This window comes from Chrysemys picta, chromosome 1 (genome assembly GCF_011386835.1).
Source record: "Chrysemys picta bellii isolate R12L10 chromosome 1, ASM1138683v2, whole genome shotgun sequence".
Classification (NCBI taxonomy): domain Eukaryota; kingdom Metazoa; phylum Chordata; order Testudines; family Emydidae; genus Chrysemys; species Chrysemys picta.
Genome location: NC_088791.1, coordinates 141,437,525 through 141,461,453, shown reverse-complemented (window position 1 = coordinate 141,461,453; position 23,929 = coordinate 141,437,525). Strand labels below are relative to the sequence as shown.

Genomic DNA, 23,929 nt, shown 5'->3' with positions numbered 1-23,929 from the left:
GGTTAGTCTGGTGCACGGCAGCCCTGTGCTTCTTGGGAGCAAGTAAGTCTTTGGTGGAGCCATGAAATCCCCTTTCTGATGTCTGCAGGTTACAGCTCCTTTGTTTTACTGTGTTTGTTTCTTTTGTTTTGTCTCACAGGACACACAGACGCTGAAATCACCCAAACACCAAGTCTGGTACTGAAGAGAGGAGAGACAGCCCAGCTGACATGCAGACAAACTGATAATCATAACTCTATGTACTGGTATCATCAGCAGCAGGGGAAAGGGCTGCAGCTGATCTATTACTCTCTTGGTAAAGACAGCAAGCAAGATGGTGACAGTGACATTAAAAATGATTTCACAGCCTACCGGCCACAGATCGAAGTCTTTCACTTGAACACCTCCTCTGTGAAGATTGAGCACTCGGCTGTGTATTTCTGCGCCAGTAGTTTAGACACAGCACTTCAGAGTCACCTCCTCCCTCTACAAAAACCTCCCCCATTCCAAGAGATCTTCTCCTCCCATCTTCACATAAGAGGGAGATAAGGCTGTTCCCATGCAGACAGGAACAGCTCATTATGCATAGAAATACCAGCAAAGCGCTTCTGGGGGAGAAGGGAATCAAAGGCAGAGCAGCTCTCTTAAATATGGGTTATTTCCCAAACCATATACCTGCCCTGGTGTTCACCTGGCTTGTCCCTTCTTCAGGATGTCACAGCTGCAACCATGCAGTTCCCATCATGCAGGCATGAGACAGGGCAAATAGAAATCATAACTTTGTGTTCCAAAAAAACAATACTCTTCCTAGAGCCATTCTCATAGCCAACAGAGCAGAGGTACCCAAACTTTTCTTATTGTGTACCCCCTTACACACAGAGGCAGATTAATGTTTTGTGGGGCCACAGCAAGTGAGGGCCCCTTCCCACCCCTTCCACCTGCAGTCCCTTCCCCCACCCCCACCCCCGGTGCTCCTGCCGGGGAGCGGGGTCGGGGCATGGGGACTTGCCTTGCTCTGCCCACCCGACACTCCTGCCGGGGAGCAGGATTGGGGGCTTGCCCTGCTCTGCTCACCCTGCACTCCTATAGGGAGCAGGGAACCCCTCTCGCCCCGACCCTGTGTTCTTCTTAACATTACCTGTCTTTAGCCATCTGTCCCTATTTCACTGTTATGTAGAGATATAGTGCAATGTATACAATCAAAAAACCCCCAACAACCCTGACTAAGTTCTGTGCTCAGTTAGACCTGACAATTGCTGGACAACTGAACCTGTGTTGTACGGTGATTGGATGTGAGAGCACTGTACATCAGCATCTCTGTGTATCTGTATTATCATTGGTGCATCTTGAAGTAAATTAATTACCGTATTTTATATAACAAATTCCCACAGAGTTTTAAAGCTTCGTCTGAGTAGCCTATTATGAAATGCAATAAATAAAATGAATAAAATCAACCATTACACAATTTCTCCCATGTAGCTCCTGGAGATGTCTCATGTACCCGCAGGGATATGCATACCACAGTTTGGGAACCCCTGCAATAGAGCGGAATGAAGTGAATGATAAAAGGTTACAGGTCTGAAACAGCCTGTCCAGTAGGGACAGTGACAGCCATCCATGGACACATACATGTCAGAATGTTACAAGTCAAGGCAATCTCAGGACATACATTCTGCACAGCACTTTGAAAGTTCACCCCAACCAGGAAGACTTCAATAGATGTGGGAAATTAGAGAACAACCACAAAACTCATTAAATTGTCTTCAGGAAAGATGTTATAGCAGGAAAGCTGAAAAGAACTAAATATGTGTAAGTCACCCTTAGCACAACCTTAACTCCACCTTCCTGGAGCTGGCAGTAGCCGCTGGGAATGATCTGCATGTTGGCAGCTGCATTCATTGGGTTAGGGTTAGCCGTAATGAATGGTAGAGGGATTAATTGGAGCAGCTTGTCAGAGCTGTGTTTGTGAGACGAGGGTATCTAGGGGGAAGCTGTGCTGCTTGGGGGTGAGCCCCTCTCCCTGACCCCCCTGTGTGTGTGATCAAAGGAAAGCTGTGTGCAAGTGCCTTGAGAGATCTAGAATGCCTTGTTTCAGATCTGTGTAGGTCATGTCAGCAGTGGGGCATAGGGGAGGGGTCTTCTTGCCATGGGAACTGTCAGCAGTTAGGTGGGAGTTGGGAGATGAGTGTGTGCTGTGGGTTTAATGAAAGGTAAGTGAAAGCAGAGTGGTAGATGACATCGTGTGTATAACAGTGAAGGGGTTGTAAAACGGGTTGTAAAATTTAGCAGTCTTGGTGTTCTGTCTGTGTGTGTACACTAATCATTCGAGTGTAGGACAGGTGTATGGAGCTCCTGTTCAGTACAGTGCAAAGGCAGGGTGGTAAGTATATGTCATGGTGCATTGGGGAGAGGACAGAGTTAAGGTTGTATGGGCATTTACCTTAACTTTTCCTTTTCTGGTTGTCACAAGCTTTTTTTTGTGGCACTAAATGTTCTGGAAGGGCACAAAATGTTTTGTTTTGTTTTGTTTTTTAACAGAAAGAGAAAAGTTGTTGGTAGGAGTTAGTGGTCATTTAGGTTTCTGTAGTTATCATGCAGGTATGCAGCTGAGATGCTACTGTGGCCAGGTAATGAGAATAATAGCTAGCTCTGACATAATGCTTTTCATCAGTACATCTCAAAGAACTTTATCAAGGAGGGAAATATAATTATCCCTCTTGTATAAATGGGGAAGCGGAGGCAAAGCAAGTTGAAATGACTTAGCCAAAGCCATATAGCAGGCCTGTGGTAGAGTCAGGAACAGAACCCAGGCTGTCTGAGTCTACTGTTCCCTAATTAGACCACACAGCTGCTATTAAGTGACTGTTAAGTGTTGCCCCCCAACCCTCTTTGTTATTATAGAATGGGGGTAATGGTCAGACTTTGAAATGTTTGGAGTCCATTGTTTCTTACGAGGCTGGTGAGAGAAAACTCAAGTATGGTCTCCATCCCCAAAACTTGACTGTTTTTTTACATGGGTGCTATAGTCACTTTAAGCACATGAGAAAAGACTGGTGTATCTCTCACCATCTCCACGCCCTCCCTTACCATCCCCTGCAACGTATAGCTCCACACCATCATTTCCAGCTCCCCTTCCCCTTCCCATCCAATTAAGCCATTAGTACTTTAAAAGCCCAGTCTGCAATCAAAGTTCATAAAATCTGTGAACTTTAAGAAAAGCTGTTTTTTCAGGGTCTGTATCTTGGGAACCCCTTGGTCAAATGACTGTAAATTTGGATTACTAACCCTACCCCACACTCCCATGAGGCACACCAAATTTCAAGGCATTCTGGTTAACCATGAGGATTTAGAGCACTTCAAAGCATGATCCTTTAATTAGCAAGTGACTCTTAACCTTAACTGCCACTCTGCTATAATCATAGAAATCATAGAATTATAGAACTGGAAGCAACCTCAAGAGGTCATCTAGTCCAGTCCCCTGCACTTGTGGCAGGACAAATTATTATATAGACCATTCCTGACAGGTATTTGTCTAACCTGTTCTTAAAAATTTCCAATGATGGAGATTCCACAACCACCCTTAGGCAATTTATTCCAGTGCTTAACCACCCGGACAGTTTGGAAGTTTTTCCTAATGTCCAACCTAAACATCCCTTGCTGCAATTTAAGCCCATTGCTTCTTGTCCTCCTCCTTGTAACAACCTTTTTTATGTACTTGAAAACTGTTATCATGTCCCCTCTCAGTCTTCTCTTTTCTAAACTAAACAAACCCATTTTTTTCAATCTTCCCTCATAAGCCATGATTTCTAGACCTTTAATCATTTTTGTCACTCTTCCTGGACTCTCTCCAGTTTGTCCACATCCTTCCTGAAATGTGGCACCCAGAACTGGACACAATACTCCAGCTGAGGCCTAACCAGTGCAGAGTAGAGCGGAAGAATTACTTCTTGTGTCTTGCTTACAACACTCCTGCTAATACATCTCAGAAGGATGTTCGCTTTTTTTGCAAGAGCAAAGAACGAGGAAGAGTTCAAAAGACATGGGAAATTAGAGAACAATCACAAAACTTGCCTTCGGGAAAGACAAGGGGGCCCTGCAGCACCCTGCTATTCCAGTGCTGGGCTCCCCACATAGCTCTGCCAATGCTCCTCATATTTGACTCATATTTAGCTTGTGGTCCACTATGATCCCCAGATCCCTTCTCGCAGTCCTCCTTCCTAGGCAGTCATTTCCCATTTTGTATGTGTGTAACTGATTGTTCCTTCCTAAATGGAGTACTTTGCATTTGTCCTTATTGAATTTCATCCTATTTACTTCAGATCATTTCTCCAGTTTGTCCAGATCATTTTGAATTTTAATCCTATCCTCCAAAGCACTTGCAACCCCTCCCAGGTTGGTATCGTCTGCAAACTTTATAAGTGTACTCTCTATGCCGTTATCTAAATCATTGAAGAAGATATTGAACAGAACCGGACCCAGAACTGATCCCTGCGGGTCCCCACTCATTATGCCCTCCCAGAATGACTGTGAAACACTGATAACTACTCTCTGGGAAAGTTTTTCCAGAGCTGAAGACAAAAAAACAAAGGGCGAAACCAACAAGATGCATATGTAATTATATGAATACCATGATCTCTCACTGCTAGAACTCTCATTCCTCCTTGTCCCCACCAAAATGCCTTCCATACCTCAAGAGCTATCATAAGTTTTCAGTGTAAGAGGTAGATTATAGCACCCTTGTGTAGTACCACGTTTCACAAGTAGTGCCATTGACTTCATTGGTACTATTCATGGTATAAAGTACTCTTTGATGTTAGGGAGCCAGAAAAATGGCCCTAAATGGCTGCAACATAAGAAAGCACAAACATAAAGTCTTCCTAAGAGAGTATGGTGTGTGTGTCACGTATGGAACATCCTGCATCTGAACTAAACACCAAGAAGCACCTGGTTGCAGCAAACTGTAGATTTCTGGAAAGATAAAGGTGCAGTGCATGGAAAACCAAATCTTAACAGTTATAGACATGTGTGCAGCACTTTCAGATTGTTTGCTTATTGTCATCCCTTGCTGAATTCTGTCTAATTAAATTGTGAGATCTTAAATCATATTTTTCATGCCATAAAGCATCATACACCTATGGTGCTGTTTCATATATGCATAGTAATAATGACATTGAGCTACAAGGGAAAATTTCAAGCTGGATAACTAGGTAACATTCCCTCACAGTGAGAAAATGTATTATCCTGCGCTCTACTTTCCCAAGGGAAAAGTGGAAACCCTGTTACTTAGATATTTAAAACTAGACCAGAGGCAGCTCTGGAGAACAGAGTAGGGAACAATCCTGCAGTGACTGTGAGGAAAAAGGGGGTGCTGAGGCAATATGCAATCAGCAGTTCTCTTTCAGTGCCTCATGTTTGTCATTCAAGAGAGACCCAGAAAAATCATGTTTTTCTCATTTTTGAAAACAGGTCAGTGACCTACAAAGACCCACAAACCCCTCGTTTTCATGTGACACATCAGGAGCAACGGCTGCTTCTGCAAACACAGCCTTCTGTGCAGCAAGATTATGTGATAACGCAAGGCGGCCAAACCACCAGCCTAGGTGGGACAGATAGGCACTGCTATTTCAGTCTAACATGTGCCTCAGAGTGGAGTGCGGGGGGTTGCTGTGGAAAGAAGTGATGATGAGTTACAGAAACGGTTTCACAAGCAAATGTTAAACCGCATCCTGTTATGTATAAAACTCAACTGCTATTCTCGTAAATGAACAATATCAAGGTTGGTTAGGGTCATAATTTAAGCCATTCCCTTGCCTCTTTTAATCTGCGTACGAGGCCGTTTGAAATGTTCTCTGCCATCCCATGCTGAGCTCTCCAGCTCCATCTCACCCTTGAACTGCAGCACCCGCTACTATTGCAGTCCTGGGCTCCCCTCACAGCTCTGCCAATGCCCCTCAGTCCTGCTCTGCAGCCTCCTGCTATTCCAGTGCTGGGCTCTCCACCCAGCACTGCCAATGTCCCTCAGTCCTGCCCTGCAGCCCCCTGCTATTCCAGTCCTGGGCTTCCCACACAACCCTGCCAATGTCCCTCAGTCCTGCCCAATTTACCAAAGATTGTGGTGGATTCTCCATCACTGATAATTTTAAAATCAAAATTAAATGTTTTTCTAAAAAATCTGCTCTAGGAATTATTTTTGGGAAGATCTATGGCCTGGGTTATACAGAATTTCAGACTAGATGATCACAATGGTCTCTTCTAGCCTTGGAATTTATGAATCTATGAAAACATAAAACTAGAGATGGGCATGAGTCACAAAATTCAGATCTGGATTTGAACTTATAGAATCTGGGGGTGTTTGGATACTGGGCTTTGGCTTGGACATATCTCTACATAACAGATGTCCTTGCTTCCCCTCACCGTGCCTTGGGATTAAATGAGCTGCCTCTGAATCACTCAATATTTAACCTGAGGAACCCACTGCCAAAGGATATTAATTTAGTAAGAGTTAAAAAAAAGGTTAGACAATCTTATGAATAAGGATATTTGTAGGGACACTATCTGGGGTTATCAGTTCTCCTGCTTCACTGTCTGTGGTGAGGAAGAAACTCCTCTTGTTGTATAATATTGTACCATTTTTAGATGGTTTCCACTACTAATGCCCAAGAAATGAATGAAACATAAAAACTTGTGTTATCTATTTTTCAAGCTTAAAACAGCACTGACTGCTAAGCAGTATATGACTCCCATTTTTCACTATTGTCCCTTTCCCTTCCTTACTTCCACACCACTATAATAATAAATGGCTTGAAATGAAATGTTCCATGACTATTATGAGAGCCCTTCTAGTGGTAGCAATGCTACTTTACATGTGGTGCAACTCAAAATGCTACATGGTAAAAGAAGTGAGCCAGCATGGCTGCCTCTTCACTACAAAACTCACCATAGCCTGGTGTCATTATTTCTTGTGTTATCTTCCAGATTTCACCTATGTCTACTCTACCGAGGCTATGCTGGCGTAGCTATCTCAGCATAGCCTCCTTGTGTAGACATAGCCCATACCAACAGAAGTTTTTGTGTCCATGTAGGCACACCACCTCCCTCAATGATGTTAGTTATGTCAAAAGAAACAATCTTCTATAGGCATAGCTGCAACTACACTGGGTATTTTCTCTGCGTAGATATGTCGGTTGGGGCTGTGTTTTTTTCACACCCCTGACTGACGTAGCTATGCCAATATAATTTTTTAAGTATAGATCAAGCCTGAGAGTGTAAGCTCCTAGTGTCAGGACCCTTGTCTTTTTACCTGTAGAGTGCCATGCACTCCTGTGGGTTTCTGTAAAGATACTTAAGATAGATATTTAGATAGATGGACAAAATGGGGGAGAGAGAGTTAAGCTTTCTTATTCTCCATTATCAAAAACGGGACTGGATGAGATGGAACAGTGTTTTTTCCAACACAGCAAGAAGTAAGATACTAGTGTAGATGGATGCATGGTTCTCTCCTGGTAAACTAGTAGATGGGATGACACTGGACTAGATGGTCCAATGCTTTGATCCACTGTAACAGGAAGGAGAAAACCTGACTAGTAGGAACAATGAGTTTCTTTCAGTAAAACAGGAGGTGGGTTCCTCTTGGCAAAGCAGAGGGTGCAATACAAGAGTAGGTGCACAGTGGGATGACATTGCATGGAGACTCCCTATTGTAATGGACTCATATACTGCAGCCAATACAATTGCTACATAATTCACACATAGAGACCCCTTGGGAGATTGGACTACAATTCTAGCCCTTCAGCTCAAGAAACACAGGCCTCTTCCATTTACACTAACAGCGACAACCCAACCCCACTCCCCCACTTAGCTGGCAGTAGCGTTAGGTCTCTTATCCTTTCTGTGGCCTGACATCATTCGCTCATGTATTCACAAACAAAGCCAGTCTAATATACTATGTTCTCTAAGTTCTGTGAATGTTACAGGCATTTTTGTTTCATATTTTAGCAGCTGACAAAAAAAAATGCAGAAAACCTCATTAAGGATTCCATAAATGTTTATTAAAAGCTGCTGTTTCAAACAAGCAAATACAGCCAGACAACCCTAAATTGCTGTCTTTGTACATTTATTGTAACAAAAGCCTAAGTGCTGTGCTGGTTTCTGAAAAAAATCAGGACTTGTAAAATGAATGCAGCTGCAGCTCCTTCTTTCTCCAGGAAGTTGTGTCATCCACCTTGGGCCAGCTTCTTCTACTGCACTTGCTGTGGGAGGGAAGGGAATAGAACTGGAGATTAGTCATGGGCCATCACTAACCACTGAGAACCAAGCAATGATCATCCTGTGATTGAAACACCAGGGGGAGGAGCAAACAGTCAAGTTTTCCATAGTGCAGCTTGTTCATGCACAGCCATCCCCATCTCCATTCTGGTTCATAGATTAAGGATCTAGATAGATTAATTTATGAGGAGACATTAAAGGAACTAAATATGTACTGGGTACCTAATTGACAGAAGGTTGATTAAATTAGATTAATATTTTAGTAGATAGATAGATCAGCTGGTTCTCCTTTCACTGATGCTGGTGTAAATCAGGAATAACTCCATTTACATTAATGGGATCACTCCAACATAATACTGGTGTAAGGGCTGGTCTACACTAGAAAATTAGGTCAGTATAACTATGTTGCTCAGGGATGTGAAAAATCCACACCCCTGAGTGACAGAGTTAAACTGACCTACCCCCTAGTACAGACAGCACTAGATCAACAGGAGAATTTTCCCATTGACGTAGCTACCACCTCTCGGGGAGGTGGATTACATCCTCCGACAGCAGAACCACTCTCACCAGCATAGGTAGTGTCTTCACTGAAGTGCTGTAGCGTTTTAAGTGTAGACAAACCCTTAGTAACAGAAAAATCAGGGTCACTGTGTTTGAATGGTGTACACCTCAAGGATAGACACAAATTGACCCTGGGGACTAGACCTCAGGAAACAATCCTCTATTGACTGGTGTGGGGGAAGAAAATGGACAAATTGTGACCAAATGTGTCTTTTTATCTGTAATTTCTCAGATTCCCACTGCCACCAGCCAGTGCTATAGCTGGAGGGGATTCACTGCTATTTTATTGTTGGTGCTTCCTGTTAAGTAATGGTCAGGGGCATATCCGATGGGTGCAACCTTACACTGGATTTTCCCATTCAGTCACTAAGGCTATGAAAGTTTCTGCACAACAGAAACTGTGGTTTCTGCTTGACTATGCTGAAGGCCTCATGTGTGATTGGAAAAGAAAGAGTCAGCTCAGATGGCCTCAACATATTTCCGATAAGCACTGTTAAAAATGAGAAAGAATGGATGACTGCAAGCACACCACTAGATAAACAAGCTTTCTTAACTCACTCTCTCTTTCGCTTTTTATTCTCTCTCTCATTTTCTTTCTCTTTCCCTCACATGTTTTCTGATTCTCTCTCTGTTCTCTCATTTTTTCTCGGTTGTTTCACTCTCATCTTTCTTCCTCTTCTCTCAATTTTCTCTCATTCCCCATCTTTTGTCTATGTCACATTTCACTCTTCCTCTTCCGTCTCCTGTCTCTCTCTTGCATTCTCTCTCCCCCTTTCTCTCTCTCAACACTTGCACTCTCTCCATCACTCTAGCTCACTCTCTTGCAAACCAGGAGATGCAGAGACATGGGGGAAGGGGCGCGGAAACACGTCACTAAACTGTTTTACATCTTAAAAGTCGTGCAGATTTCATTGGGGGGTGGGGGGGAGGTGCAGAGGTTCATGGCTGTTCTCATTTTGTCCAAACTAGTCCCCTCCCCACCCACCACCTCTATTCTAGTTAGAATGGACCTGGTCCAGAGTGCATAGAATAAGAAACCTCCTCTCACCTTGTTCCTTAGCATTAGCCCCATCACAAAGACCCCATACAAGGCACTCTTGAAAATGAGCAGAACGTACACACTCTTGCCTGCCATGGCACTTCTCAGATACGACTCTGAAAAGCAAGGGGGAAAATAATACATCAAAACCAACAGAGAAGTGAAAGATTTCTTTGGAGAATTTACCTAGCCCAGGGGGGCTCTTTTAATCCTATAGATTAGCAGAAGATAGTGGATTTTACAGATAAGCATTGCACCGACTGCCCATTTGGCTGCCTATGGCTGTACCATCAAGGAGGGCTGGATCCAAAGCTAAAGATTGTCAGCCCTGGCCAGCAATTGGTTTGAAGACTGCTAAGGAAAACCTAAGAGTTTGAAGAAGTGGTGGCGACTCAGAAGGTGGCAGCCTTCCCCCAAAGCTAACATTGATCCCAATCCATCAGTGTGGTGCTAGGGGGTGCTGTGCTGCAGAGAGTGGGGTAGGTGACTCAATAGGGGGTGCTGTCCCTTCTGAGTCAGTACTGAACCTACTGACCCAGTGTGGTCTTAGGGGCTCTGTGCTGCTGAAGGTTATATCTTTAGGATGAGATCTAAAGCTGAGTTCCTGGCCAGTGGTGGTTAGTACAGGTCCCACAGAACTTTTTGTGAGTGGAGGGGTGTGAGTCCCAGTGTATGTTCCTATGCACATACTCACACGTGCACACCCACATCTCTGTGAACCAAGAAACATGTACACACATGTGCACCCACACATACAAATATGCACATAAGCACATGCACACCTGTGCATGACAGCATGAATACATATGCCCACATGCACAAACATCCACAGCAGTAAATCAATGTATACATACGTGCATGCACACCTGAACATTCATGTGCACATGCATACCATACAGAGGGAGAAGGGGCTTTAACTGACCTTCTGAGACACTGCAATCTGAAAGGAGAAACAAGCAGAAGTTAGTATCTGAGCCCAGATATATGTGCCTTTTACAAGGAACTCCCAGTTTCCCACAATTAATTGGGTGGGGGAAGGGTGGAAGGGAGAATTATGTGTCTATTCACTAGCTTGTAGGAGAGCTGATTTGGATTCCGGTCTCAGATCCCAAGGGCTGGCAGAGGCTGGAGTGTGGCATACAGTGGTCCTGGTGCCCCAGGGTTTAGCAAATTGCTCTGCTTTGCAGAACTCTGCGGTGACAATTCCCACTCTTGGACTCTCTCTTGGGACAGCAGTGATTTAAGTGATGATGACGTAGTGTGCTAGGCAGGAGCCCTGCCTTCCATTCCAACTCCTAACCCTACAGGTGGGAATGCTGAAGAGGCCAGATCCCAGCACACTAGGGCTTTTGTGCTCAGTACTCACCAGCTACACCACTGATGAATTTATCACATTCTTCTGTCCCATTCCCGTAGAATTCAACCTTGCAGTGGAATACGTTCTTGGGGTTGGACCATTCCTGGCGTGAGATCCTCAGGCGGCTGGTCAGTGAGTATTTTTCTTCGTTTTTGTCCATAAGAGATTCATCCGTCCTCACCCCCTCTTTCCTCTCAACACCGTTCACCCGCCAAACCAGCTTGATGTGGTCAGGGTAGAAACCTGTGACCAGGCACACCAGGGTGGCCTTCCTCTTCTCTTTGATCTCCTGCTTCGATGGAGGAAAGATGGCCACTTTGGGGGCACTGATTTTGGACACATCCTCTGGAACAGAAATCAAGATGACACAGAGAGCCCTGCACAAACCTTCTCCTGCCTTGTGCCAACAACCCCTCCTGGATCCATGTATCTGACTCTGAACGTGTTGTGTGAGGAGGGAGATGCTTCTAGAGGCAGATTCAATGCCCTCTTTAGAACTCTACACAGAAGGCCCATCATTTTAAATCAAAAGAGAAAATTATATTTTTTTATTATACTGTACTCGAGTCTCAATCAGTAACCACTGTATATGTACCACCTCCACTGAAGTCAATAAGAAGTGTTGGCCGCAGAATCTGGCCCCAATATTTAAAAAAAAACAGCTACAGAGCAAATGTAAAGTCTCTATATCTCATCATTGATTGAGCCCTGTTGCTCTGTAATTCCTTACTGCATTGGGGTGCTCTGTTTCACCTCAGAAAAAGATGCTGAAGACTGCACCCTCCTTTTGCTAACCCAAACTTTCCAATCTCTCAGCAAGCTCTCTTTGCTTTCTCTCCCGCAATTTTAAAAAGGACAAAAGGAAGAAAAAATCCAGCCCGCAAATATCCAAAGAGAAGCTTGAGACAGAAGCCCAAGACTGTGAATGTTTTGTTATTTAGCAAACAAACAAACAAACAAACCCTTCCTTACCCAGGACAGTCAGTTTGGTTCCTGTGGCAAAATACTGTTCATATCCAGAGCACAGAGACACAGGGCAGTAGTAAAACTGAGCAAAGTAGCAACTTACGGTTCAAGGGCTTGACTCTACACACTCCTCACACAGGCTGAACTCTCATTGAAGTCAATGGAAGTTTAGCCTGAATAGGGACTGCAGGGCTAGGCCTGTGGTGTCTCTCTATAGAGACAAAATGAACACATGTGAATACAAACCTATATGACCATGAAAGGCACATAGGGAGGACCTCTGCTATTGATGTACTTCCCACTTTCACAGGACTCATCAGCTCCATCGCTTCCACTACAGTTTTCTTTATTCTGCTCTTGACTTTGCAGTGGCAGAGGGGATACTACACCCATTCCACAAGGGGAGTCAATTCCATGGCCCACTTCCTCTGGCTCATAATAATTTTTTCCTATTGTTTAATACTAGATTTTCCTTCCTGGATGCTAGGTTTTCCATCTTTGTCCTGCCATCTTCTGAAAGAGATCCCCATTCTTCCTCCACAGATATTATTTCTTCAAGGGAATGATGTCTAGACAGTGCCTTATTGGACAGAGGGGCAGTGGGTTTCAATGAACAGAGCACCAGACTCTGTGGGCCAGATTTTCAAAAGAGCTCAACTCACATATATGCAGCAAACTAGGAGGACAGATTTTCAAAGGCTCAGCATGTTGGGTGGAGAGCTCTTTTGAAAATTGGGCCAGGAATAAAGAGGTTTGGGTTCTGTTCCCAACTAGGCCACACTTGCTATGTGACCTTGGGCAAGTCACTTAACTGATCTGTGCCTCAATTTCCCAAGCTGTAAAACTTGTAATGTCCACCCAGCCTAGTGAAGTGCTTTGAAATCTATGGATGCAAAATACTAAATATTATTATGAAGAGTTTTCTTACCACATTCCTAGTATATATGATTAAATTATCACGTTATCTGTGGACCTGTATGAATATAGCCTAAAAATCAAGCTATTAATTACAGATGGTTGAATTTTTTTTGTTTCTAATTGTTTTATCAAAAAATTGGAAACATTCTGTAGAAATGTTGACTGAAATAATGTGTTATCGTTTTCTTCAAAAAATTTCTGATAAAAGAATTCCTATTTTTAACTAGTGCTCCTATTCATCCAACCTCCCTGTGTCTCTTCTACCAGCATTACAGAGGGATTGTATGGGCTGTTCTAATATATTGCAGAACCAGGAGTACATGGATAAGAATTGTGAACGGAAAAAATAAGGCTGACCACTCAACAACATTTCCTCATGGTGAAGGTCTGTTAAGTTGTGTCTGGAAATAAGTGTGTCTGAGTGAGCAGAATCTCAGCCCTTAGACATGGGGCAAAGACTTGTTTCATTATGCCTACTGTACCCCCTCTTCTCAAGCAGAGCAAGGCTATTCCTTACAGCAGTGACTCTCAACCTTTCCAGACTATTATACCCCTTTCAGGAGGTTGTTTGTCTTGCATACCTCCAAGTTTCACCTCACTTAAAAACTACTTGTTTACAAAATCAGACATAAAAATACAAAAGTGTCACAGCACACTAGTACTGAAAAATTGCTCACTTTCTCATTTTTACCATATAATTATAAACTAAATCATGAGCCCCAGTTTGAGAAACAGTATGAACAAGTCATTGTCTGTATGAAATTTTAGCTTGTACAGACTTTACTAGAGCTTTTCATGTAGCCTGTTGTAAAACTAGGCAAATATCTAGGTGAGTTGACATACCCCCTGGAAGACCTCTGCGTACCCCCAGGGATATGTGTACCCCTTGTTGCGAACCACTGCCTTACAGTACACTCTCAAGGGGCTTCAACCATTTCCCTTTGGAGACTATTTCAAGGTCTCTCCCCACACACACTAGAAATGATTCCCGATACACTATGTGAAGGATTTCTCTTTAATTCAGTTCCAGCCCCTTTATTCCTAGTTATTGCCTCATGGATACGCTTAAAACCAATCATCTTCCTCCTTAGTATTTCATCCTTCCCTGTCTTTCTCTCTTGTGTGTCTTCTTTGTCTGTTTCCTTTTTTATTCCTTTTTTTCGTCACCTTTTTATTACAAATCCAGCACACTCTCCTTAAATATGCTCTCCAGACATGTCCCAGGCAGATCACATAATGTTAGGCACAGAATTATCTTTTCTGATATAGATTGGTGCAATCACAAACCAGCAAGAAAAAAAATTCTGGGGGTGAAATGCTGGCCTTATTAAAGTCAGTGGGAGTTTTGCCATTGATGCCAAGGGAGCCGCGATTTCACCCAAGTGTTTACACCTTCCTTTTTCAGATCTTCCCAAAATGAAAATGCCTTTTATTGGCTATGGGTTTCTTAGGAAATGTACAGATCCCACTGGGCTGCTAGAGAAAGATCATGAGATGATAAAACTATTTATTTTTCTTACCTAGAACTGTGAGTCGGGTTCCGTCTCCAAAATATTGCACTGAGCCAGAACCAGAGCACAGCATTTCCCCCCCATGCTACAAATGCCCTGGAACAGAGACTCGTTTCTACTTACCTGCTTTTCATTATTTTATGTTTCTCTGCTTCATCCCTCACTCTCTGTTTTAATCTCTGTCTGTCTGTTTCTCTGTCCCTCTTTTCTCTAGATTAACCCCATTAGAGACAAGTTCATCAATCTGGCTGCCACCAGAAATGGTTCTAAAAACTGTTTTTTATTCTAGTCTCTTTGCCTGCTATTTTCTTTCTTTGTTTGTTTGTTTCTCTCTTTCTACTCACCCAGAACTGTCAGCTGTGTCCCTGCTCCAAAATACTGTGTGTTTGCTCCAGTTCACAGCCTCTTGGAGCTGCACCAAAACCATCCCTTCCAATCCTCCTCTCCATCCAAACCCCACCAAAACCACTCTACACTCCTTAGGGACTGGGCAGAACAGGGTTGCTTTGGTGGGGATAGGGGATACTGCCATCTCCATAAAGTGCCGTTAGATTGTATTTAGTCTATTTTCTCCTAGCCAGTGCAGAATTGTTCTCTATAGTCTACTCTCCTGGGCTTTGTCCTGCCCTAGTTTTAAATAACTCAAGCAATGACACTTGTGGAGAATATTCTACATGCTGCTATCCACCCCAAAGGCTTCCTTCTTCATTCAGTTTTACCAATTCATGCTTCAAGAATCCTGCCCCTTTCACACTCCCAAACCCAGTCCTCTCCCAGCGTGGGGTATATGTTATGTTATTTTGTCATCATGTTCACTCACCCAGAACTGTCAGTCGAGTTCCGGCTCCAAAATACTGGATGTCCGTGGAGCACAGCTTCACATTGCAACATCAGAACTACTCACTACCCAGTCCTGGAGTGCTCCCCACGAGATGCCATTGTTAACCCTTAAAATGCTGGACTCTTCCAGAATCGTAGCCAAAGGCATGCTCAGGAGAAAGTATGTGCATCTAGCCATCTAGCTGTGCTGTCTCAGCAGCATTTAGAAGACTAATATCCTGTATGTGCTCCCCAATGATGATTTGGATCAGACCTCATATTTCAAAAGACCCCTCATTTCCCTTTCCACAGTAAAGCACCTCATCCCCTACTTCTGCACCTCAGCCTCAGCATCACCACACACTCCCAGGGTCAATGTTTATCCTCTAAGTTCCTTCTCCCACCTTCCCCCTCCTTTACACCCCCATCCAATCTCTCTGTTTGTTCTATGATTCTATGATTCTCCCAGCTGCTGCAGGATAGTCCTGTTGCTAATGAATCTCTGTACCCTCAATCTTCTTCCCCTCACCACCTTTTCAGGGACAGATGCTACCTTAGACATTGCAATAGGAAGACAGAGTCATCCCAGGAATTATACTGGATCGGGATGGAGGAGGGGGCAGAGGCACCACCTCTGAATAGGTGTAGTATAATTGTGGGCTGCTGGCACTGCATGGGCTTCATTTCTAAGAGAGTCCAGCTAAGAGAGTCTTTCTTTCTTGTCAATAATTTTATTAGCATGGCAAGAAAATGTTGGCAAAGTTAATACTGCAATTGTCTATGCCCAGGACAGGTTTAATATCAGTAATGGGGCTGATTAGTTTGTTCTCTTCCCCAGTCATCAACTCCCTTCCTCTCCCTCTGTCTCTCTCAGTGTCTCTCCCCAAACCTTTTTCTTGCTGTATTTACCAGCCTATGACCTGTTAGCTCTGTCCCAGACACTATTGCTGGTATCTCTTACCCAGAACTGTGAGCCGTGTTCCCTCTCCGAAGTACAGTATATTTGCAGAACACAGCCTGACACCCCTATCAGCAAAGTTCTCGCTGGAGAGGGGAGAGGAGGGAAGGAGGCGGTGGGCTGCAGTGAAGGAGAAGTTCTCTTCCTCCTCTTCACTGTCAGCCAAAGACCCTGAAATCTCCCATCTGTCCTTCCCCAGGAGAGCAATTCTTGGCCTCTGGGTGATGAGGGAATCTGTCTGTTTGGGAGTGCTGAACACAGCATTGTGGTCCTAGAATCAGGTCACATTCCATCCAGCTTTAATCCTTTCCAGCCTTCCACCTTCTTTCCACCCACTCCTCCAAGCCCACACAGGAGGGCTTCTCCTTGCATAAGGAGTGGGAGTTACTCCCAGTGTGAGTTACTTGTACCCTGTTTGTATAGTGCTTTATGCAATCCTAGCCTTCATTGTCCTAAGCAATTCCCACTTCCCTTGGGCCACTCCCCATCCCATACCCTGCCATTGCACAGCCTAACAGATCTTCTGATCTGCCTGTTAAGACATACTCACCCCTTTGCAGCCTGGTATTCCCCCCTTTTCCTCAGTTTTATCCTGTTGATGCTATACTTACCCTCTTGGAGCACCCTAAATAATTCCTCCCCCTGCTTACCTTTCCCATGCATGTAGAATGCTTAGCTGGCATTTAGTCAAGTGAAACATATTTTCTTTTAATTGTTTCTCATCCTTCAGCCCCCTTCTGCTCTGTCAATATCTTTCTGGCATTGAGGGACCCAGAACTGAATGCAGTTTTCAAGATATGGTCTCAGCGGAGCTGTAGAGAGCGGGTCTATACCATGCATGGCATTCTCAGTAGGGTCTGAGCATCACTGACTGGTAAATACTGGTCTCTGTCTATCTGTGTGGAAGATGACAATGTGTCACCATAGAAGCCTCTCCCAGGGCCAGTGGCAAACAACTGTTAGATCCCCGCAATTTTGCTGGCTGCCTCCACTTACCTAAGACAGTCACTTGGGTCCCTTGGCCGAAGTTCAGCGGGGAATTGTAAGAACACAGCGTGAAACTGTTATAATCAAAGTGAATGTCTTCAAAGGCAGAGGCAGCCAAAATGTAAAGCCCAAGGGAGCCTTGATCTCCTCTCCCGCAGCAGTTGCTGGAGGCTAGTAAACACTAGTCACAGGAGTATGGGGGGAACCTGTACATTTTGTGTTCTCATGGCATAAGCTGCTCACTGGCTTGTGCCAGCAGGTAATTGTTCCCCATGCCATGTAACACTAGCACAGAAATATCTGTTAATAGCTTGCCCTAAACCTTTCCAACCTTTGCTTCAGGCAGCTGCTTCCCGTTCTTTCTGTTTCCATTTATGTAGATAATTCTCTGTTCCTTTGGAGGGATCTACAGACTCTGATCAAGTCCCACCATCACCTTGAGCCAGCTCTCCCCTGGGTTACATACAATGAGCTCCCTCAGTCTCTTTCTTGAAACACTCAAATCGTGGCATGAAGGCTTATTGCCTTGCTTTCTATATTATCTCCAGCTTTATTATTTTTAGTTCAAGTAGCGAGATGTTTTGGTGAATTCTCATCCCTTCTCCGAATGGCTTCCACATTCACATTCTCTGACTCCACATGTCTCTTTGCCTCTGTTCCTGTCTGGGTTCTTCTGTGTGTTTTTCTTTTTCTCTCCATTTCTTTGTTTACTTAAATGACCAAGGACCACTTTTTATCCTGCCACCCACTGAAACCAGTGCAACTGTGGGAAAAGTTAGCTACTAAGGTAAAATTGAAACGATAAGGTAGAATGTCCACCTTTCTCATGGTTACATATTAGACACCGATCTTATCGGGGTTAAATGGGAAAACGCCCACTCTCCTTGCAATGTGTCTAACCAAAAAAGAAATAGTTATATCGGGACAAATTCCCTCAGACAAGAACTGTCCATTTTGCTAAGCTTGGTTCAGAGATACTTTGGAAGATGCATTTTCTTACCTAGAACTGTGAGCCTGGTCCCCGCTCCAAAATATACCGGCTGTGTGTTTACACAGCCTATTTGCTTACTGCTAAAACCTCCAGGCAGTAGCCCAAATGGCAGTGATTATTACCCTGAAATTTCTGTTAAGGTGAAGGAGACATTAAACCAGGCTTCCTTCTAACCTCTAATTGGAGCACCCAGTGCTGGCATAGTGTCAGTGCTATGGGGAAGAGGGGATGATGCCCCATTGGAAGGCACATTAAACTGCTTTGGAGGAGACATTAAACTGAGCTCCCTTCTGCTCAACCCTCATGGGCTGTTCCAGGTGGAGATTTGAGAACCACAGGGCACTTATTGGAAAGAGTTGCTGTCCAAATAACATTTCTTCGCTTTCAGCTAAAACACATTGTAATGCCAGAGGCTACATACCAGTGATAGTTGAGCTCAGAACATCAGCTACATTTGTTTGCACAATATGCTGCACTTAAAATGCTTTGGGGAGACAAAGAAAGTGACAAGCTTTGAGAGAAAAAAATCCTTCTCTAGATCTTCCCATGGACTCTTTGCCCACCTGCCTCCTAACACTGAGCCTTTTCAGGCTATACAGGCACTAGAGGAGATATTCCAGGACACCCCTGATTCCCAACCTGATCCCTTCCAAAATTTGCCAGTGCCTTTACAGCAGTGACTTTTAATCTGCTTGGATTTCACTTACCTAGCACTGTGAGCCTGGTGCCCTCGCCGAAGTAAGCTTCAGCGTAGTTACACAGTGATAGACCCACAGCCTAGAAACACCCCACAGTCTAGAAACACCACTGCCCCCCAAGGGGCTGCCATTTCTCAGGTGGTCCCTGTTCTCTGCTCTTTTTACCCTTCCTTGAATCCTGAATTTACCTGGTGAAATGTCAGCCTGATGCCTATTTGCAAGCCTCTGGGAATTTGGGTGTTTGAGTCACATCATAGAAGTTAGAGATAGCAAAGATTTACCTTCCTTCCCCAATCCCATAGACAGGGCAGGATTACCCCCTGCAGTGCAGTCTCTAGGGCTTTCTCCCAGTACTCACTTTAAATGATCCTGGAAATGGGGCCTCCTTTCCCTCTTTGCACCCTTGCAAATAGTTCTCATACCTACCGTTAGTCACCTTTATCCAAGCAATTACATTCATTTATTCCTGTCTAGTAAATCAACCCCTTACTGCTGTCTGTTGCTCGTGTCAGACATCCCTTCACTAACAGACCTTGCTTGGGATAATAGACAGAATGTCCACGAAGAAACTTACCCAACACTGTCAGCCTGGTACCCTCGCCAAAGTACTGTGGTGTGTTTACACAGTGCTATGAAGAGGTACAGGAATCACCTGCCTTCAGCTATGGGAATAAGGCAGCCTCAGGGAAGTTACCAGTTGGGGGAGAGGGTGTGGATTATCTAAAGAGACACAACAGATTTAGGTAATCTTATATAAGATAATGTGTCTTCCGCTCCCTGCCCCCCCAACAACCTCCAAGCACTGAGTACAGTGTTAGAAAATGATGTTTTTATGGAGGACAGATATGATGAAAAACCCCTGTGTTCATTTGGAATAACTCTCTCTCTCTCTCTCTCTCTCCACAATCTCAACCCTACCCCACAACCGAGTCCACGTTGAGACTCCTGTTCTCATGTAATTTTAAAAGCAGTGACCCTTTCCTGCAGTCAAAGGGCAGTGGTGGTGGTGTGCATGGAGAAGGGAGGGGAATCTTCTTCTGGTTTTCACCCATCCCATACTGCAACCTGTTCCTTCAGACCCTATTCTGGACAAATTTGCACACATGACTTTTTCATTTACTCTTGAAAAAGGTATTTCATTGTCACCAATTATTTAATGCCTGAGCTTCTTTCCTTACCTAATACAGTCACTCGTGTCCCGGAACCAAACTGTGCTGGAGATGAATCACAGCGCTACAAAGACCATCTCAAAATACACCGCTCCCCAGAGCAAAGGTGGGGAGGGGGAACTGTGATAATCAGCTTGTAACACCCAGGGAGGAGAGGAAACAGACCCTGTTTGGGATAATAGACAGAATGGCCCAGAGGAAACTTACCCAACACTGTCAGCCTGGCCCCCTGGCCAAAGTATGGCTGGCTGTGTTACGAAATATTGTCTAGTGATAAAATGGATTAGGCTGTGGGACGGTCTCCCACAGGGAAGTGGTGGAAGCCCCTCATGTGAGACATTGAAAACTGGTCTGGACAGCATCCTGCAGAATCTCCTGTAGGGTATACTTTCACCTGGGAGAGCTGGGGGTGGGAGGATGGAGAAGATGGGAGGTGATAGGCTTTTTTAGATCCCTAATTCCTAGAAGTCACTTACCTAAGACAATGAGTCTGGTCCCCTCTCCAAAGTACACGGTGCTGCCAGAACACAGTGTTGCTAGGCCTGGCAAAATCAACCACGGTTTTCCCCAGCCACGTTGGGGTGGGATTCCGGCGACACTGGCCCCTCTGGGAAAGACACTTTGAGACACCGGTGGAAGGTGCAGAAAGGTGGCATGTGGAGGAACGTGGCTGCCATGTGGCTTGACTTTCAAAGGCAACCACCCACATTTTATTCCTCCACAGAGGATGCCCATCTGGTGCAGACTGTCCTGTCCCGGGGGGTCCCATAGATAGAAGAGCTATTGGGTGAGCCAAAGGGAATCTCCTCCCACCGGGGTCTGCTGTGTGGTCTTGGTTAGGAGTCATCCTTTGTGGATCTGGCCCAGGAACACTTCAGGGTTGGGATGAACAAAACCTTGAAAATGTGCAGTTAGCTCCCAGTGGAGCCCTGGGTGTCAAGAAGTGCACATACCCCAGGGGCCCTTGCATCCTATCCACTACGTGAGGGAGGTTTTTGTAAAGGCCTCCTTAGGGAATGTATCACCGTGGCCCTGCTGTCCCCACAACCGTTCAACCTCATACAAAAACATCTCCTCCCTCAACCCCGCCCCAGAGACACCCAGCAGAGGCAGGGCCTGGGGAAATGGCAGGGTTGGTGCTTATACTGAATAAACCAGGGGAAACAGATGATGTTGCTGGGGGTGATCGTACCAAACAGACACCTGGCCGGATAGAGGGGTTCCTGGGTTTCTCTAAGCAGGAACTTGTTATGCTCTCTCTGCTCCCTCCCTACTACCCCTCACTAAGCCAAACTGGTACTTATAGCTTATGAGAGGGAGAGGGGAGCTGTGACAGGTGGGAAACCACACAAAGGTACCCAGCCTAGAGACTCATGTACAGACAGCTGTGCAGATATATATAGATTGTAGGCAGTGTTGTTGTAGTCATGTCAGTCCCAGGAAATTACATGTAGCTATGACACACTAAGTAACTTTCCCAGACCCGAAGACGAGCTTTGTGTAGCTGGAAAACTTGTCTCTCTCACCCAAAAAAGTTGGTCCAATAAAAGATATCACCTCACCCACCTGGTCTCTCAGATACACATAGAGACATGAATACAAGCACATGATACAAATGACACATAATACTGAGTGGTTACACAGGCATATACACACAGAAGCATGTGCAGACACACACCCAAGAACATGCAGAGAATAGCAAAGGCACAAATACACTGCAGAAGGATATGTGCTGTCACATACATTCAGAGGCAGGTATGGAGTGTCACATGAATGCCCCCCCCCCCATAGAATCATATGTATTGATGCACATGTAAAGTCACAAACAAACATGCACATACCTAGTCAGACTCGCACCCATAGAGAACTTAGCTGAGCTGGTCAGAAAATATTCATAGGGAATTTTATCTGACAAAGCTTTGAATAAACATGTTTCCTGGGTTTTGATTAGCTCTAGAAATTCAGCACAGACACAGATGCATGCATTCCCACCCAGAAGCCCATGGACTGACACACTCAATCCCAGCAGAACAGGAGATTATTCATACATGATCCATGAGATCAGGTGAGAATACTGGGAAGACACTATGGCTTTGTTATTCTTTGAGCATGAACTCAGACTCTCAGCACTTAGTTTAATGGAATAAGTCAGGGATGGGGCGAACCAGATCAGAAGAAATAAAAAGCCACCAACCGAGTCTATGTAGAGGTTTAATAAATGTGTGTGTGTGTATACACGCGTGTGTGTGTCTGTGTGCATGCAGGGCATGGTTTCCTATCCTGGCTCATTTAATCCAAGAAGCCTGTCTCTTTTACTCATGTGGTTCCTCCATCCATTTATATAAGCACCATGGCCTAGCTCCTCAAATCTAAATACCTTTGAAGATCTGGGCCCACATGACTGAGGGACCAGCATTCCTACAGTGTCTTTGAACCCAGAGATTCACAAAGTGCTTTACAGACTATACACAGGGCCATTCACTTGGAAGGACACTGCACAACATTAGCACAGAGAGAAAGGAGTTAATGCCATAACCCCTGATGCTGCAAGGGAAATCTGAGGTGAGAGGAATATAGTGCTCCTGCTGGAATTTTTTCAGGAAACAGTTAACCATAAAATCTTAACTCTTGCAAAAATTGCTTTGGGATCTTTAAGCATCATGACTGGCCCTGGGCTTTAGCTCTTATATTGCTTCCAAATAATGGCACTTCCAGCAGCAGAGCACCCCTTAGCATCACACTGGGGCATTGGGAGCCGTACTGACTAAAGGGGAAGAAGTCACTGACACCACTCCCTGCATTTCCTTGGATTTGCTTGGAAGGCTCCCATTCATATGCTGATCAGGGCTAGTCCTGCTTAGTGCATGAGTTCTGAACAGATCACAGCCACCCAAGGTAGTATATTTTGAGACCCAAGTCCAGTTTTTGTCTGTCAGCTTCAAGATTTTGCAACAGTGTGTGACTGGTGGCACAAAAATACAGGGCTGAGTCCCTGGTCTTCAGCAGATCTATCTGCAGTGTGCAGTGTCTGTCATTGTCACGTACCATACTGAATCTGTTGTCCCTGAAATGCTCCTCAAAAGTGGGTTCTGGGGTTCCTTTAATTAGCACTCCTATGAGGTCCAGGCCCCACTGTGCTACTGGCTGTCGGTACCAGTACATCCAGCCATGATCTGTGTTGTTCTGGTAGCAGTGCAGTTTGGCCATGGTCTCAGTCTTCTGTGTCACCCACCTGGGTACCTGGGACAGTACCACCTGCTCCCCCTCTTCACAGAGAACTGACAGAGAGATAGCAAGAGCAAAGGGTTAGGGATCTGTACAAAGTGCCCATACTACCCTCTGCAATCAGACAGCATGAGAAAAAGGGCAGGGGAGAGATTAAAGACACAAGAGAATATCAACTTCATTGGGAGACCCATGTCCTTGATGTCCTGTGTCTGCCTGCCTGCCGGCTCTCTTATTCTCTCAGTCTGTCATTGTTTTCTTGCGTGTTTGCTTAATCTATCTATCTATCTAGTACTGTCCCTTAATTTCTTCCACATCCCCTCTCTCTTGGTCTCCTTTCTTTGTTCTCTCTTTGAATAAGTTTCTATAAACACTTACAAGGAGCGATGAGGAGCCACAGAAGAAGTGCGTAAAGCTGAGACATACTTCTCTTTGCATACATTACTTAACTTGAATCACCAGAGAAATGTGCTACTTGCAGAGTAG

The 23,929-nt window shown here is 44.7% G+C and overlaps 1 gene segment (V, D, J or C); it reads right to left on the bottom strand.

Annotated features, from left to right (window-relative positions):
• Window positions 1–8,005: 8,005 nt before the first annotated feature.
• On the bottom strand, window positions 8,006–23,425 carry LOC101944857 (T-cell receptor beta-2 chain C region-like). The segment is given in 6 exon segments: window positions 8,006–8,228; window positions 9,854–9,960; window positions 10,767–10,784; window positions 11,211–11,546; window positions 17,370–17,541; window positions 23,264–23,425. Coding segments are annotated over 6 exon segments (807 nt in total).
• Between the last annotated feature and the right edge of the window lie 504 nt (window positions 23,426–23,929).